The sequence below is a fragment of the Odocoileus virginianus genome, chromosome 4, assembly GCF_023699985.2.
Source record: "Odocoileus virginianus isolate 20LAN1187 ecotype Illinois chromosome 4, Ovbor_1.2, whole genome shotgun sequence".
Classification (NCBI taxonomy): domain Eukaryota; kingdom Metazoa; phylum Chordata; class Mammalia; order Artiodactyla; family Cervidae; genus Odocoileus; species Odocoileus virginianus.
Window position 1 is genome coordinate 54,636,217 of NC_069677.1, and position 17,851 is coordinate 54,654,067.

A 17,851-nucleotide genomic window follows, 5' to 3' on the forward strand; every position below is an offset into this window, starting at 1 on the left:
TACTTACCCTCGGCAAGGAAAATGACAGCATTTAAGCTTCCCAAACTAGGTCCCGAGGTGTCTGTGCTGAGTCTGAGAAACATTCAATTTCTCACCTCTCGCGTGAACCGGGCGCATGTCACACACTTCCTGAATACAAGATTCACCCCAAGCTGCACAGCCTCCTTCAAGTCAGTAACAGCCGTCAGTAACAGCCTCGCTTGGACACGGAATCATTTTGAGACCATTTGCGGAATCAGACTTTTGTGTATGTTCAGAAGTACAACTAAAGTTTGAACTCGATTATAAGTGCCACATTGCTTTAGGTTTAAACTGTTTTTAGTTTTGCCGCACACAAAAAATGAAACAAGATTAAATACAAAATAGAGAAAAAACAGAAGTGTACCAAAATCTTATGAAGGAAAAAAAAAAACAAACCTCGCTCCAGAATTAGTGCCTTACCTATCATGATTCAAAACATGCCTTGAAATTTGTCCAGAAGTTTAAAAACCTTTACTCCTTTAAAAATATTATTCTAAAAAAGTCAAACCATAGAATATAAATAGGTAAATGAATAAAGCTGCATTACCAAAGCAGCTGCAGCTATTGAGAATTTCATTAAAGAAAGGTTCGTGTCAGAGTTGATGACGTCACACTTGGCACACTGACGGAATTCTTTACAAAGTTGTAAAGTTTCTGCTTAGAAAATTTAACTTTAACATGCTACACACACACTGCTACACAAGTTATGCTCAGAGTTAGCTCATCTTAAGTCACTAGAGGGTAACGAGGAAGTCCTGTCATCCTGTCACTGAAACACACATCGAATATATACCTACAGAGTTACATGTACACACAATATAATACTCTTATCAAAGCTGTAATATCACATGGCAGGTGCCCTTAGCAAAAAAGACGACAACAACAAATTCTAAGTAAAAGTTATTCCAATTAAGAGCCTACTAGATCCAAGTTTTAATTCAAAAGTAGATGTTTAGCCTGAAACTAGCAGATATCGGTTCGTCAGGATTATCAGTTAAATTGGTTTAAAAGACACGACAGAAAGATTATGCTAGGATTTGGAGCAGCAGCGACACATGCGATGGCTAAGTTGAAGATAAAACTGTGCTAACAATGGAAGATTTCTAAAATCTAACTGTAAACAGCTTGAGATCACTTTATTAGGTCCATTTACGTCTGTCCCCACACAACCATCCAGAAACTTGGTCCAGAAACTTGGTTTATTTGTATTACTAACTTTGGGTTTTCTAGTTGTTCATTTACCTGTATGTTTACTTATTGTGTGTCTTCTAATAGCTAATTTTATTTTTTCACATATTATGCCATGTCTTCAGAGGAACCTTAAATGCATCTACCTGTGCCCTTGATTCCATGGCACTTCGTAGTAGAATCTGGTCTCTGATGTGTCTATGATAAATCTGATCAGCTGGGCTAACTGTACACACAAACATGTATAAAATGAACAATGAATTATCCTAAACAAAACTGCCTAATTTGATACGAGAACAAGGTACTAAACTTTTCAAAGGTAAAAGAGTTTTGCCAGATTTTTGGAAAATAAATTCTAAAGGTTATAGTCCCCCTCCCTCAACACCTGAAAGATAAATGGATATTTGAACAAAGAAAAATTGCATAAGCTATAGTGTATTTCTGCTGACCAGAAGATGAATGAAAGCTTACTTTTTTGATAACATAAAAAGTTTGGCATTACATTAAAATACATCCTGTAGGCTTTCTTTATATCAACTATTTAATTTTAGTTAAGAAATTATTACTAAAGAAAAAAGGTAACTTGCCATTAACTACTCTTTGAATCATCATTTCTGAAACATAATATTCTACAAGCAGCTTATAGAATGGACATTTTCCTTTTGACATATTTCTCTTTCGGTATCCCTTTTATAAGCCATAAGGGGGAAAAAAAAAAACCCTTCATTAAATAAAACACCTTTTCTAATGTTCAGAATACCGAAAGCAATAAAACACTCAAACCTCTAATTTGTAAAAAATTTAATTCTCAACGTGAATATACTTGGTTGTAAATTGATACTGCGAGTGCAAAAGCAAAATTGAGAAAACTGAAGCACTTAGAACACATGATTTCATTTATAAATCAGCACTCATATTGTAGCTTTTGTTCTATTTATTGCTATCTTTCTATTTCGTGACTTGTTTCTGTACAATATTCCTCATTATAATATATTCCCATTTTATTTAGCAACACATATACTGTGATTCAGAATTCTATGTTTTCATGTAGTAAATGCATCTAAGTTAATTATTTAAACTTTAAAATGACCAGTATGTAACTAAAATGCTACCACAGCTGATTTTCTTCCTATTCCCTTTAGAATATGCCAACTTGATTTCTTCTACATAAATACTGTCTTGAACTGTCCGACTTCTGTTTTTAATGAAATGAACTCTCCTCCTCTCCGTAGAAGTCCGCTATAAACCTAAGTCACCTGGGAGCATGGCCAAAGTCTGAAACAGCACAGCTGAAGGGTACAGCCATTTCCCAGGGTCCTCCCAGAGTATGTGGTTTGCTTTCCTAACTTGCTAAAAATAGGAGATTACACAGGCTACCTCCATCTCAGGGCTCAAGAACTCACAGAAGGCTGGACTATGGATTGGAGCAATACATAGAACACATTTTATTAAAGAAGTCAGGATATTACAAGTTTTCTAAATTCCTTCCGTTTACTCTCTGAAACAATACAAATGATCTTGCGGTTACTGGCATGGAAACCTCATAATGCTCCCAAATTTCAGAACTTCAGGCATGAGTCACAGAAGTACTTTAACTGTTTTAAAATATGTTTTTGATCTATTTTAGCCACAAAGTCTAACACAGGAAGACTACTACCTAAAAGGTAGAATTCTAAATACCGTATCAAGAATCACATGTGTGTTAGCTACAAACACACACACATATAGATGAAACATGGTTTTTGAAACATGAAAACCTAATTAACACATTCCAAAAATTTTAAATTAATTTTTAACAGAGTCATTTCACTAACACTTAAGAAGCTGCTGTCATTCTGGGGATGAAGCTCCACCAGAAATAAATTTGTGTTTATTTTTCCTCTTCGTATTCAAACTGAAATACTTTACTACATTTTAGACGCTATAAATTAAATTTCCGTTTCTCTTAGAAAGAACAAAGAGCATGGACAACGTTTGCACTGATTAGCTGCTACAAGGAGTTCATTTCAAAAGTAAATTTAAAATCTTAAAATTGTTATTTAAAAAAGTCCTTGATGTGGCAGTTGAATCTTGTTAACCACACAGCATGTCATTAAGCAATGCTGCTGCTTTGCTCAAAGGGGGACTGTTCTGTGGCCACAAGTGAGCAGCAACTAAAAAAATATTTTGAGAGGGGAAAATAGCAACTGAATTTTAATGTTTCACAATGTTTCCAAATGCCGTGGAGGCAGGTCTTCTGTGAAACCACTCAATGTCACAGCTAAGTTTAATGTCCTTCGTTTTTTAGCTACCAGTGCACCATCAACTGTCTGTGGGATTAAAAATTGGATTTACTAGTAATTGGGTCAAAACAGGGTTACTTACGGACAAAGCTGGTTATTGACAAGCATAATTAGCCTTTTGCCCCTCATGTTATGGGTCCCAGTCTCTAATTACACCTAAATTCAGTCGGCAGAATTTAGGATGACATACACGCTAGAACTACTGTGTGCCCTTCGTGGATGCCTTTCAAAAGAAGAGGGAAAAAAAGGCCCAGGGGTAATTTATAACTTTTGTTTACTGATCTTTAGAACTATGTCATTAAGAACAACCTAACATTATATTTTTCCCGTTTGTTAATGCTCTCTTTTATATTCTACGTTGAAGATAATATCCTTGAGTCTTTGGTGAAAACTTTAGCAAAGTGAGGAGCACAAACTAGACCAAGAAGCAATTTACCGAAATAGTAAATTCACAGCTTAACTCATAACACTGAGGTGAGATGTGAGTTAACTTATGTGTTGAATACTTCAGTTAATTCTCCCCTATGGTATGAAAGAAAAATGTTTATAGCAATTTTTTTTTGCATCAGACAACATATGTCTATGAAACCTTCACTTCTATATATTTGCCAAAATGAGAGCAAACTCCTTCTCAAAGGTTCAGAGTAAATTACACCTGCATATTAATATTCAAAGCTGATTTAATTAAACCAAGTATGTACAGAGTACCTAGGAATCTTCACATTTGCAGTCTTGACCTTACACATCAAAATAAAGACACGTATGCTATCTTTTAAAAGACTCACTTTCAAACTTGATACCTGAAATACAAATCCAATGGTATTTTTGAATGTCAAAATATACTAAAGTGAATTTGCTAGTATTATGGTACCCACAATAGCTAACTTTTTACAGCCTGGCTGATACTGTTACAAATAAAAAATAATAATAATCAGGAGCTAACAGAAAATAAACTGCTAAATTACTTCACATTCGAATTTTAGAAACAAAAAGTCCAATTAATAATAATACTTTTTATACAGTTTCCACTGATTTATAAAACTCACATTCAACGAAGTTTATGCCTCTGATAGTATACTGTAAGAGCAATTCAGAACCTTACTTCTAGTTATATTTTTCACAAATGCATTGCTTCTGGCCTTAAAATAATATGCTCATATAATAAAAAGGAAATCATAATGTCAAAATACTAATATAAAAAGTCTATCCAAGTTTAGCTGACAAAATCTGCTTTTCTAATTGTACAGCACGTTTTCAAACAAGCAAAAACAAACCATCCCCATCTAGCCACTGTTGTAGCTTCATATACAGTCTACTCTTATGCTGACACATACATGTATCTATATTTACTATTTCTCTAGACTGACTTAGCCATTACTAAGTAAAAGTATGCTGACACTTTCTGCTCTAGAAAAAAAAAAAAAAATCACAGCATTAAAGGACAGATAAAAGTTATCATAACAAAGTTGGGCCAGACTTGGCTCTACTGCTTCTCAGTAAAGCCCCCCACCCCAACATCATAGATAAGAACACACCGTATAACTAAAACTATTAACAAAGCAATCCATAATTCCAAACTCAGTGGACTGCATGTCCATATCCCCTTTATTCAATTATTGCGTATCCTTAAAATAATATAATATTTACTCACTTTCAATGAATCAAAGCAGGCGATTACTCGTCCATTTTCAACTTGGCAGCTTTTCGAAGGATGTGCAAATTTACATTCCGTGTCTGGCCGTGAGCAAGTCCCCCTTTGGAACTCTCTACATACTTCCAGTGTTAGCCATTTTGTGTCCCGAATTGGTGTGACACTAACAGCCATGTTTAGATTTTACAGGTAGTTAAAATTTTCAGTGAAACCAACAAACCCAACCCCCCTCAAAAAAAAAAAAAAAGTAACAACCAAAAAAAAAGTGAACTGATAAAACTGTAAAATGATGAAAATGTCCCCTTCAAAATACTTTTCCCCCACTCCCTGCTTTAAAAGTACATGGAAAATTGTGTTCTCAATATCAAGGAAAAGATCTCCCACTAGAAATTCACAGCATGAAACTGTTAATTCAAAGAGGTTTTGGTTTTTAGAGAAATACTAGGATCGTAAGTAGATGAACGTTTAAAAGTAGGGCCTCGAATCAGCCTTGTGCTCTCAATAACCCCTTCCCAGTGCCAATTTGGAGCCCAAAATGCAAGCATGAAACCGTGGCAGACCCTCTGACACCGAATTTCCAAGCTGCTTTCAGCAAAGTTGTCTGAAAGGGAATCTCCTCACAGCTGAATTTGCAATGGAGTTTGGTGGTGCAATCGGTATTGATTAGTTTGGCATAGACAGATGCAGCAGTTTAGAGCAAAATCGAGAAAATGATTTTGTTTTTCCTCCTTGATTTCCTGGCAGAAGATATCTTACTTTTTCAGCAAACTTTTCTTTTAAAACTAAAGCAGCCTAGGGCAATGCCAGATACTTAGAGCTTTTCTCTTGATTATAAGTAGAAATGGGGGTGTCTGGGCTAGAGGTGGAGGGTGGATGTGCTGTCGTCACAGTCTAGCTGGCAGCAAGCAAGGCAAAAGCAGAGACTGCTCTAGAAGCGGTTCCAAGCAGCAGAGACGTCAGGAAAGGCACTTCTTAGTACCAACCTGTAGAAAAAAGAGATAGGTTAAGATTTACTAAGTAGCTCTTCACTGATGTCCTAAGACAGTATCACAACCTTGCCATGTGCTACCAGACTAAGTCATATTCAAGCCAGCCTCCCTCTTTCTCCCTCACACACACACGCACACACACACACACACACACACACACACACACACACTACTTACAGTGAGGCATATTGCAGCCAGCCATCGTAGATTTATTAAAAAAAGGGGCCGTTTCCCCTTGTGAAGCAATGCATGATAGAGAGATAACCAATCACAGATAGTGTTGCAGCAATATTCTGGGCAGAAAGCCAATAGTGTGGGTTGTCTTATGAAAGGTCGCGCCTGTCAGACGTTCATTACTATGCTATAAGCACAGAAAATGTCCATCAGATGTGACTTATTCCACTGCAAGAGGACGAGCATGTGGGTTTTGAATTTACCCAACATGCAGTTAGTGGACTAAACCATGTTAGTTTCAAAACAGCTTCCCAAACAAGTCCAAGCACTTGAAGATCATTACCAGGAAATAAAAAGCAAGGTTTAAAAACTGCAGCCGACTTCCAAGCTGCTTTCCCTCCGGCTCTGGGCAGGGACAGGCACTGAACAGCCTGCTCCTGCTGTCCCGACACGTGAATAAAAAAGGAAAGGGGTGTTTACAAATGGTACATTCTCCTGACCTATCCAATTCACTTCCTTCTCCAGCCTAAGTCCTGCCCCTCCACTGAAAGTGGCACTCCTACTGTAAAACTATTCCATTCAGCCCGCAGACACTTTGTCAATATATCACAGGCAGGCGAGATATGAACAAAAGCATCCTTTATTTGAGCATTTTTTAAGCAGAAGCTGAGGTCATGTGGGGGAAATAAGGAGGGCAGTGTTGTCGGTGTGTCTGGCAAATCTGAAGTCAACCTCAAGGGAGAAAGTGATTCCAGCGCAGAAACATTAAATATTAAGCGAGCAGTTTGATTTGGGCAGTACGATGCATTTCAGAGGCACAAATGAAGACAGAGGGTGGGGGTTAGGGGGTGAGGGACCCCCTATTGCCTAAAGATCTTGTAACTGGGCACCACAAGACCCTTCCCTATATACAGCAGGGCATTTTTGCTTTTAACAACTTACTTTCAATCAGAATGGGAAAACTTTCCCAAAAATGCTTAGTAGTAACAGAACAGCATACATATTATTTTTTCCCTTTTGAATGCTAACAAAGGAAACAAGGCTTCAAAAACTCTAGAAGTTTCACACTCCAAAGAGGCAATAACAGTATAATAAATAGCATCTGATTACTTCTTCTAGGGCCAAAAATGGCCAACGGGCATGTAAGATATTTATAACTTGGAAATTAGAACACAGAATATGAATATATAGACACATACATATAGATAAAACATGGATACTTAGCAGAATTTTTATTAAGATTAACACTGTCATTTTTAACATTATTTTTTTTAGAAACTACCAGATACTAAGTTTAGAAAATATTGTAAAGGCCACAACTTTTGAGAAAGATTAAAAAAAAAAAAACCAAAAACCCATACTGATGCTCTAGAAGTATTTTTTGTTTTCAAAAAATCTTCTAGTCCTATTCCTGGTTCCGTAAAAACAAAGCCAAGTTAGCCACAAACTCTAAGACTTCTTCACCTTCCTTAATATTTGCTCTGCATTCAAAGCTTCTTGACTCCATCATGCTGTGAGTACGTGCCACATCTATGGTCAACATCTCTTTTGTCTTTCTCTCTGCAACCACGACCTCCGTTTCTTTGGGGTCCTGCTCAGTCCTGTCCGACTCTTTGGGACCCCACAGACTGTGGCCCGCCAGGCTCCTCTGTCCACCTAATTATCCTGGGGAGAGTGCTGGAGTGGGTTGCCATTTCCTCCTCCAGAGGATCTTCCCGACCCGGAAATCGAATCCCTGTCTCCTGCATTGCAGGCGGATTCTTTACCACTGATCCGCCTGGGAAGCCTACCCACATGTCACTTTCTCCAAGACACTATCAAGATGTCACTTCCTTCATCCCCACCCACCCACATAACAACACTGCCTCCTCCCAATTACCTCTGCTCCCCAGTCAGTGTCTGGTTGGCATTTATATGACTGACCCACGAGAAGACATGTTCCCAAGGCCAGAAACAGCCTTACACATCTTAGCAACCTTAAGTGTCTGGTTTAGGGATGGAAAACAGATGGAGCCCCATAACTTTGGCAAACTAAATGATCAATTTCTATGTCAGAACTGGCATTAGCACAAAAATACAGAAACACACGCAAGAACACACCCCTATAAACACACACGAACACGCAGAGACACAAACTTGAAAACACACACACACACACATCCCCATCACTACCTCCATAAGTTACTGTGTTCTAGGTTTCCCACTGCCTAGGAATCCTCCCCTCGGCCTGGACCGCCCCCTCTGACACCCCAGCTTTTCTAAAATTTCCTATCAAGTCCCTCCTCCTTTGGGTTCTTCTCACTATCAACAATGGATACAACCTTACATGTCACAAATATTTCATCATAAAAATAGTAGCTCTCAGGCATGAACTCTCGCTCAGCTTCCCACCACCCATCTTTAAACTATCTTTTTGTATCTTCCTTCTCAGTCTCCGAGTTTTCTCTCCTACTGCCCAAGGTTAAGCTGCTACCTTGACTGGCTCCTTCTTAAATCCGCTTCCACTCTAAATTCCTGATATATATATTCCTGCTTTTCCTCTTAGCTCTTAAAGTGCTAAAAGAGCTCTAAGATGGAAGGGGTGACACGGCGGGAGGAAGGGGACCTTGCTGAGTTATACGTCACCTCTCCCTGATGCTCTGAATCCACCATTCCCAAACAAAAGTCTGAAGAGTCACCTACACGTGCTGTTTTTCTTGCTTCCTCCTCCTCCACTTTTTTTTTTTAATTCACTTTTAAAAATGTATCGGTGTAACCTGCACAACTATTGCCTTACTGCTCAGCGGCAGTCATCAATGCTCCCATCAAAGCCAAATCTAAAGACTGCAGAGTCCGGGTCATTACTTGACCTCTTAACAGCAGCGCACAACCCCTCTCCCTCCCTTCCCCTTGTTTTAGACTGACACATTTTATCTTTTTTGGTCTCTCCCAGCCCTGCACCTCTACCCTCCCAGGGAGAGAGGGACTGTGGGTTCTTAGCATGCACCATCCAGGTGGGAGCCTCTGAAACTTGTTACATGCTAAACCTTTGGATTGACACATACTTCCTCACCCCTTCTTCTTGTCTAAACTGCTATTCAAATATCTCCTTCTCTAAAAAGGCTATGCTAACTCTGCTAAACATTCTACCCCCTCACAATATTCTCAGTACTTTGTATCTCTTGGAACTTTTGTCCCCAAGGTTAAATTCCACAACAATAGGGTGTTTATCGCCACTTTTTTTTTAAACCCAGTCTCTGGAACATGATGTTTTTGAAATGTTTAAGACAAAAATAATTTTCTTCAAGCTATTAGAAATACACGTTTATGAGGACATGTGTCCAACCCCCAGGAAAACTGCATCATGATCTCTGAGATGCAAACAATGAGGAAAAACAAAGGTGTGGGACACAGAGGAATAACCTCACTGCTCGGGGGTTATATCTAAATACAACCACAAAATTCATTTCTAGCGTCGTTTTCCCCTTCTACCACGTTACAGACTTAGTCATACTCAAGCAACAAAATTTACCTTAATTACTGAAATGCTTACAAATGGCTGCTCTGATTGTATTTTCTGTAGCACAGCAGTTCTTTTAAGTCAAAAAGTATTACTGAAAAAGTAGAGCTCTGTATTTTTAAGCTGAAAATACTATTATAAAGTGTATTAGTCAAGGTGATAATCAAAATATTTACAATTAGCAGGACACGGACAAGTGAGCGATCAGATGGCACACTGACCTTTATGAAATACCCCAGCTACACCTGAAAATATGTGTTTCTGCCTTTGACGCAGGGCGCTGGGGGTAACGAACTCATATTTTATCTGAAAAAAAGGTATTTGAGTAAAGTGCTGATATCAGAATGCTATCTTGTAATCTTTTGATTTATTCAAACATAATTTCAAGGAAGACCAGAAATCTTCACAACTTTAACAAATTAAGATTTTATAAGATTTGGATCAATACTTCAGTGGTAATGGATTTTTTGTTCTATAGATAGAGATACTATTTAAATGTGTATGGGTATTGTGCACATTGTAGGAAATCTTGCAAATGTATCACCCTAAAAATATGTATTGTTTGCAAATAATTATTGAAAGAAGCAGTGCTACTGTAAACGTATTAGCTAACAGGTAAACTGCTTCTGGGGTAAATTTTTGACAGATATTTCAATATATTATAAACTTCTCTGAACAAAAACAAAGAAATGGCGAATTTAATTGTTTTCAGTGAGAATCAAATTTTAATAGGTTTTTATGGTAAGAGCCTTCTTTTACCTAGTGATCAAATTCAAAACACTAAATTGGAGAGTTCCTCACATCATGTGACACATTCTATTGATACAAACAAGCATATTCCTCCCAGGAACCAAGATCAGTTTCTCCTTAAGTGATATTAGAACTCACATGTATTTTCTACTTTAAAGTAAATAGAAAGGAAAGAATAAAATATAAAGACAGAAGAAAAGAAACCAAAAATAGATTAAAGTATAAAAAGAAAAAGCCTGAAGAATTACAGATAATTACTCTTATGGCAATTGATATATACTAGCACTAAACTAGGAGAAGGAAACGGCGGCCCACTCCAGTGTTCTTGCCTGGAGAATCCCAGGGACGGGGGAGCCTGGTGGGCTGCCGTCTGTGGGGTCGCACAGAGTCGGACACGACTGAAGCGACCTAGCACAGCAGCACTAAACTAACAGTGGATTTGCTCCTTGGAAGGAAAGTTATGAGCAACCTAGATAGCATATTAAGAAGCAGAGACATAATTTTGCCAACAAAGGTTCATCTAGTCAAAGCTATGGTTTTTCCAGTAGTCATGTATAGATGTGAGAGTTGGATCATAAAGAAAGCTGAGCACCAAAGAATTGATGCTTTTGAACTGTGGTTCAAAAAGAAGATTCCTGAGAGTCCCTCGGACTGCAAGGAGATCCAACTGGTCCATCCTAAAGGAAACCAGTCCTGAATATTCACTTGAAGGACTGATGCTGAAGCTGAAACTCCAATACTCTGGCCATCTGATGCGAAGAACTGACTCACTGGAAAAGACTCTGATGCTGGGAAAGATTGAGGGCAGGAGGAGAAGGAGACAACAGAGGATGAGACGGTTGGATGGCATCACTGACTCAATGGACATGGGTTTGAGTAAGCTCTGGGGGATGGTGAAGGATAGGGAAGCCTGGAGTGCTGCAGTCCATGGGGTGGCAAAGAGTCGGACACGATTGAGCAACTGAACTGAACTGAACAGTGGATTATTACATGTGTGTGCCCAAAGGTGTCTGACTCTTTGTGTCCCCATGGACTGCAGCCCACCAGGCTCCTCTGTCCATGGGATTTTCCAGGCAAGAATACTAGAGTGGGTTGCTGTTTCCTACTACTGGAGATCTTCCCAATTCAGGGATCGAACTCGAGTCTCCTGAGACTCCTGCAATGACAAGCAGATTCTCACCTCAGTGCCGCCTGGGAAACCCTAACAGTGAATACATTCATACAGACATCTATCTAAGGGCTGCATACACTGTGCAATACAGGATAAACAGACACAAGCAATAAGACTAAAATTCTGTTTTGGAGAACCAGTTGGCCTCTATGAGCAAGGTGAAACTTTCTAGTCACAAATGTTCACTAACCATTTCAATTCTTCTGGACCAAATATAGGCAGATTGGTTCTACATGCCAGAGTAGTTAGCTGGGAATTTGGGGGAATTTTTTCATAAGTTTTCATTTTGAAATGTTACATATTGAGGAAGTTAACTTAGTAATTATTTGAGATTTCTTTTTTTTTTTTTTTTTAAGCTTACTAAGAAATTTTCAAGCTAACTGGAAGAGACGGCCAACTTTGCTGAGTGTGTTTGGAGCTGATGAGAAGAGCCTTGTCCAAAACTGTTACTTCTCCCTCTGGCTCACCGGTGTCGACAAGTCCGTAACTAGCAATGCATCACTTCAGTAAACTAAGTTAGCTCACAGCACAATTTTGCCTATGGCTTGTCCCAAATATTAACAGAGATCTTGGTAAACAACTAACTAAGCACTTCTGGAGGCTATATAGCTATTTCTCTACTCACAAGGGACTAGAGTAACAAAGTCATTTATTACATGGGAAAAAACTGTGTTCTGAATGGGTTAATGCAATCTTCACCAATATTCAACTTCACATAACAAAAAGCTAAGATCAGTGTTTCTCAGTGAGGGGGAAGCACCCTGGTGGTAGCACCCATGCTGATTTTCAGTGATGCAGAAACAACATAATTTTAATAGATGCATCAGAATGCTCAAACAAGCTCATCAAAGCATGTGGATATGTAATTTAGGAAGAGGCTAAAGTACAACAAAAAGAACTTAAGGAATAATAGCAAATATACTGGCAAAAATCATAAAGAATATACGCAAATGACTGAAGTTTTAGAAAAATTGCTGAGAAAAAACATAACTTTCAACCACAAATCCTCTGGAATGGCACAGCAGTTGGCAATGTGGCCTACTGGTCTGACTCTGCATTGTTTTGGGTGACAAGTTGCTTACAAGGAAAGGAAGATGATGTTTACCAACTCAAACAAGTAATCTAAAACTATCAAGGCATTCCTTTAAGATGCCAATAAGGTTTGCTTCCCTAATCATCCAGTGGTCTCTTACTGGAAGGATATTGAAGGAAGTCAGTTAGGTGATACATTATTGCTAAGGATTAGAATTCCAAAAGCAACTTTCACATTAGAAAATGACTACTGTCCCTTTAAGGATTTATATTTAAGACAGAAATGAAACAGGAAGCCTCTATGCAGACAGTGATTAACAAGTGAATTTTGAAATGATTCCTATAAAAGGCAAAATTATAAAACTTAAAAAGGAATTAGAAGATACATATCAAGACGTCTGGCTGCATTTTGTAGCCTGAGCCGCCAGTTTCGTACCTAACCGTGCCCTCGCCCAGTCCCCACAGCAGAGCTGATCTTCCTAGAAGCTTTTTCGGCCCACTGTCAAAAGTGTGCAAACCTCTCCTCCTATTAACACCAGTGCAGACTTCCAGCCCCTTATCCTGCTTCAGTCTTCCTCACACCACTTGTTAGTATTTGGCATAATACTATGTAGCTATTTCACTATCTGCTTATCATCTACTTTTTCCATTAACATGTGAGCTCTGTGACAGCAGGCAGATGCCACCAGTTTCTTCACCAAACAGCCACCACCAGCAAAGCACACGGTCCAGACCAAGCCAAGAGTCGGCGTCTGCGGCATGATGATACTTTTCTTAGTACATCTGAACACTAGTCTACAAATATTTGCTGCAAGTTATAATGCCTAAACAACAGATACACAGTTTAAAACACTAATATGTCACCTTTACAGCTGAATGAAATCAGGATCAAAGGCCACTTATAGAAAGAAAGCATGGAAAGGAGGTTAATTAACATAAACCCATTTTTATACTTCCTTAATTGGGAAGTTGATGGAAGTCTTTTTAATCCACAAAATAATCTGAAATAGATACACATGGTTTTGCAAATTTTTAACATGTAAACAATTATCAGTGCATTTCTGACAGAATCAGTCCTCAGTTCCGGCTAAGGAAGGAAAATTTGCTTTTTTTTTTTGAAGATTCCAAACAGGCAGTCTTTTAACATTTCCCTCTATTCCACAAGGAAGTATAACACCACTATGAATGCTACTTTATTATTCTTTGAGATAAAATACTAATTCTATTTAGTGTTTTATTTACTCTATGTATTACCAAAAAACATGAAGTTATCTTGTTAGCCTTAGGTAGTCATTTCTGATCCATCCATGTCATTTAATGTTTCAAAATAATAACTAGGAAGTCAGAACACAAGACTACAGTAAAATCAACAGTGTTGATACGTGTGCAATGTACTAGGAGACAGAAAAAACAAATCTAACTATTCTGGCAGTTTTCAGGAAGAATGGTTCATTAACCCAACTGAAATCTACCAATGTGAAAAGAAGCATGACAAAACTCTGAACATTAAATGCAACGTGACACATTGTGATATTGTTATTTCCAGAGCAAAACCATCATTATGGACTTTGATTTTAAAGTTTAATTTTATGAGTTATATTTTATTTGCCATAGTAACTAGGGGTCAAAATCTTAATTTTCCATCTGAACAATATCACCTTCTGAACAATATCACCGAGCTTCTTATTGAGGCTGGTGGTATCTTCATCTAAAACATGTTTCAATATGATCTTTATCGCTTGTTAATGGTAGCAAAGTCACCCATGTTTCCCTAATAACAGTGTCATATAACTCAAAAATAAGGGTGAAGTTGATTAATGGGAGACTTAAGGAAATATTCCCATAGAACCCTGTACATCAGTGAAAATTTCCTGCATGTGAACCTCTTTGCCCCAGTGTTCCACTTTCCTTACAAGGCAGAAATCATTCTCACAGCCAGTAGTCATTCAAAGATTTTCCGTAATTAACCTATGCCCCTTTTCCATTTGAGTAGGTTCAATCGAGCTAAATTATAAAATCAATGTGTGAAGAAATGACAAAAACAATTTTTAAAAAAATCTGGCCAAAATATAAAGCATACCTCTATTAGGATGAAATAATCACAGCTATCACACTTCCCAACCCAGGGATGGAACCTACATCTCATGTCTCCTGCACTGACAAGCGAATTCTTTCCCAGAAGCTCACTATCAAGTCTATCTGAGCACACTAACCTGATCTTAGCAGACGATTTAGAACGTCACCTAGTAAGCTCGCCCTGGGAAACCTTACTGGCTTATTTCTATTGAAGACTGCCCCAAATCTGTTGCTTGATTATTAATCATTATGAGAAAAATATGCAAAATCTACATTTACAGTTAAATAAAGAGGGTGGCGCTAGTGGTAAAGATGCTGCCTGCCAATGTAGGAGACCCAAGAGACAGTGGGTTCAATCCCTGGGTGGGGAAGATCCCCAAAGGAGAAGATGGCACCCCACTCCAGTACTCGTGCCTGGAAAATCCCATGGACGGAGGAGCCTGGCAGGCTACAGTCCATGGGGCCACAAAGAGTCAGACACGACTGAGCACACATTTCTTCAACTTCAAAAAGATCTACAAATAATTATTCTTCAGGAGATAATGAATGATATCAAACATGAACATAGGAGGCTTGAATGCATCCTAATTAAATGAATTAATGGACTTCTGATGACAAAACACAATACATACACATCCCCCCTTTTCCATTTAATCAATAAAAATCCCCATCACATGAAAAATGCATCTTTTATTGCAAACTTTACAAATACTCAAACCACAAAGGTATCACACAGTTTAACATTATAATCCAAGGGATATTTCTACTAACTTATAGATTTGATCTTAAAGATTACCTTTTGAACAAATAATCTCAAACATACATTTAATAATATACCAATGTCAACTGAATTTATTCCTAAAAACAATAAAATATTAGAATTTCAATTTAATTTGAGCTTTCCTAAAAAAAAAAAAATCACAAATTCACATATGCACACATGCATTTAAGAACTATGCTTTCCCTAACAGTGAGTCAAGACCCAGTTGTTTTTCCTTAGTTTAAAAAAGAGGAAGATATGTTTCAAAACAAAGACATGCATTCGTAACTCAAATTTTCACTTCAGTGTAGCTGTATCTTCTAGGGAACGTTCCACATAACACATACTAAACTAGGTCTCAGATGCTGAACAACAACAAACTATGCTAATATTACTGCAATTGCTCTCCAGTATAGCCAGAGCTTCAGAATGTATTTTGCAGAAGCCTAAGATCTCAACAAGCAGCTGCACAGTGGTAACAGTGAGGTATATTTTGTTGGTGCCTACCTCAACATTTATTAATTACAAGGCTTCACTTACAAAAAAGAAAAACACTGAGAGGTTCTGCAAGGCTTAGAAATATAAGACTAACTGGATAAAAAGAGAAAATCTGTCTCCCTGATTAACTAAATTTATATTTGTACATAAATCATTTACCACACTTTTGTGCCGCAACTCTAATTCCTTAAATTTCTATCATACTTAAGAACTGAAATCTCATTACTTGCGCAATGCAGATCTAGAATCATGAGTCATTCGTTCAGAGGAACTTTGCAGACACATACCAAAATGCATGTCCCATGAAGTTCACATTCAGAAAGAGATGTAAAATAAAATAAGGCAAAAAATTAGACAGTGAAAATAAAGAATTCTCAAGTTAGAAATGTAAAGGCTCAGAAGCAAATTACAAGTTAAATAAACAGTTTATCTAAATTTTGAGTTTTTCTCCCTCTATACCTAGACTATAATCTACATCACTTCAAAGTCAAAACATTAACAATTTATGCTCTTAACTATGGTTCTGCCTTGCTTTGTGATCTAGAAGTACGGGTGTAAGTACTCAGTTGCTCAGCTGTATCCGACTCTCTGCGATCCCATGGACTGCGGCGCACCAGGCTCTTCCGTCCACGGGATTATCCCAACAAGAACACTGGAGTGGATTGCCATTTCCTCCTCCAATGGGTATAAATGATAAGGTTATTACCCAGAAGAGATAGTAACATGTAAGTTCAAATGACAGACAGAAGTCTCTAGCAAGTAATTTATATGAATCACATACACTGCCTGCATGCGAAGTTCCTTCACTCATGTCTGACTCTGCGACTCTATGGACTATTGCCCGCCAGGCTCCCCTGTTGGACAGGATTCTTCAGGCAAAAATACTGGAGTGGGTTGCCGTGCCCTCCTCCAGGGAATCTTTCCAACCCAGGGATCAAACCCTTGTCTCTTCTGTCTCCAGCACTGGCCAAGTGCATTCTTTACCACTAGCACCACCTGGGAAGCTCTCACATATATTAACTCCATATACTTTTCTATTTGTTTTTGGTTTTAGACATTGCCAAATGAATGGATTTTCACTGTCAATAAATTTAAATCATACAGAAGGGGTTATTGAGAACTTCCCATCTTTTTACTGCCAAATCAAACCCCCTCCAACCCCAAGCATAACCACTATTAACCACTATTATTAGTATGGTGTGTTCAGTCCTTTTTCTATGTATTATCACACACAAACACACACCTACACATACAACACAATACACAGTTTAAATATTTTTTTAATTTTTTACAGTAATGATGGAAACATAAACATACTAAGCATGTTATCCTTAGGCTTGCTTTCTACAAAATATGTTAATGACCTTTCCTTATCAATAGAGATAGATTCACATAAATTTTTTAACAATTATGTGTTACTTTACATTCATTTCTATACTAATGGTCACCTAAATAAATGCCAATTTTTCATTATTTTAAGCAGTACTGCAATTATATACACAAAACTATGCTTACATTTGAGTGGTACTTCCCTGGTTGCTCAGACAGTAAAGTGTCTGCCTACAATGCGGGAGACCTGGGTTCAATCCCTGGGTCGGGAAGATCTCCTGGAGAAGGAAATGGTAACCCATTCCAGTACTCTTGCCTGAAAAATTCCATGGATGGAGGAGCCTGGTAGGCTACAGTCCATGGGGTCGCAAAGAGTCAGACACAACTGAGCGACTTCAATGTCAATGCCAACAGTATAAATACTTTGGACA

The 17,851-nt window shown here is 38.0% G+C and overlaps 1 protein-coding gene across 18 annotated transcripts in view; it reads right to left on the minus strand.

Moving 5' to 3' along the window:
- MBNL1 (muscleblind like splicing regulator 1) overlaps nt 1-17,851 on the minus strand; it is a 210,024-nt gene that overhangs the window by 147,400 nt on the left and 44,773 nt on the right. For 9 of the 18 annotated variants that reach the window (XM_070466567.1, XM_070466563.1, XM_070466566.1 and 6 more), the window contains one exon: nt 5,143-6,125. The exons of 7 other annotated variants lie outside the window; for them this stretch is intronic. In XM_070466567.1, the coding sequence (XP_070322668.1) occupies nt 5,143-5,316 (174 nt within the window). In that variant the 5' untranslated portion in view covers nt 5,317-6,125. Of the gene's footprint in view, nt 1-7; nt 33-5,142; nt 6,126-6,308; nt 6,561-17,851 lie in introns of those variants that run through there. 2 more of the 18 variants (XM_020882058.2, XM_020882114.2) reach the window with 2 other exon arrangements.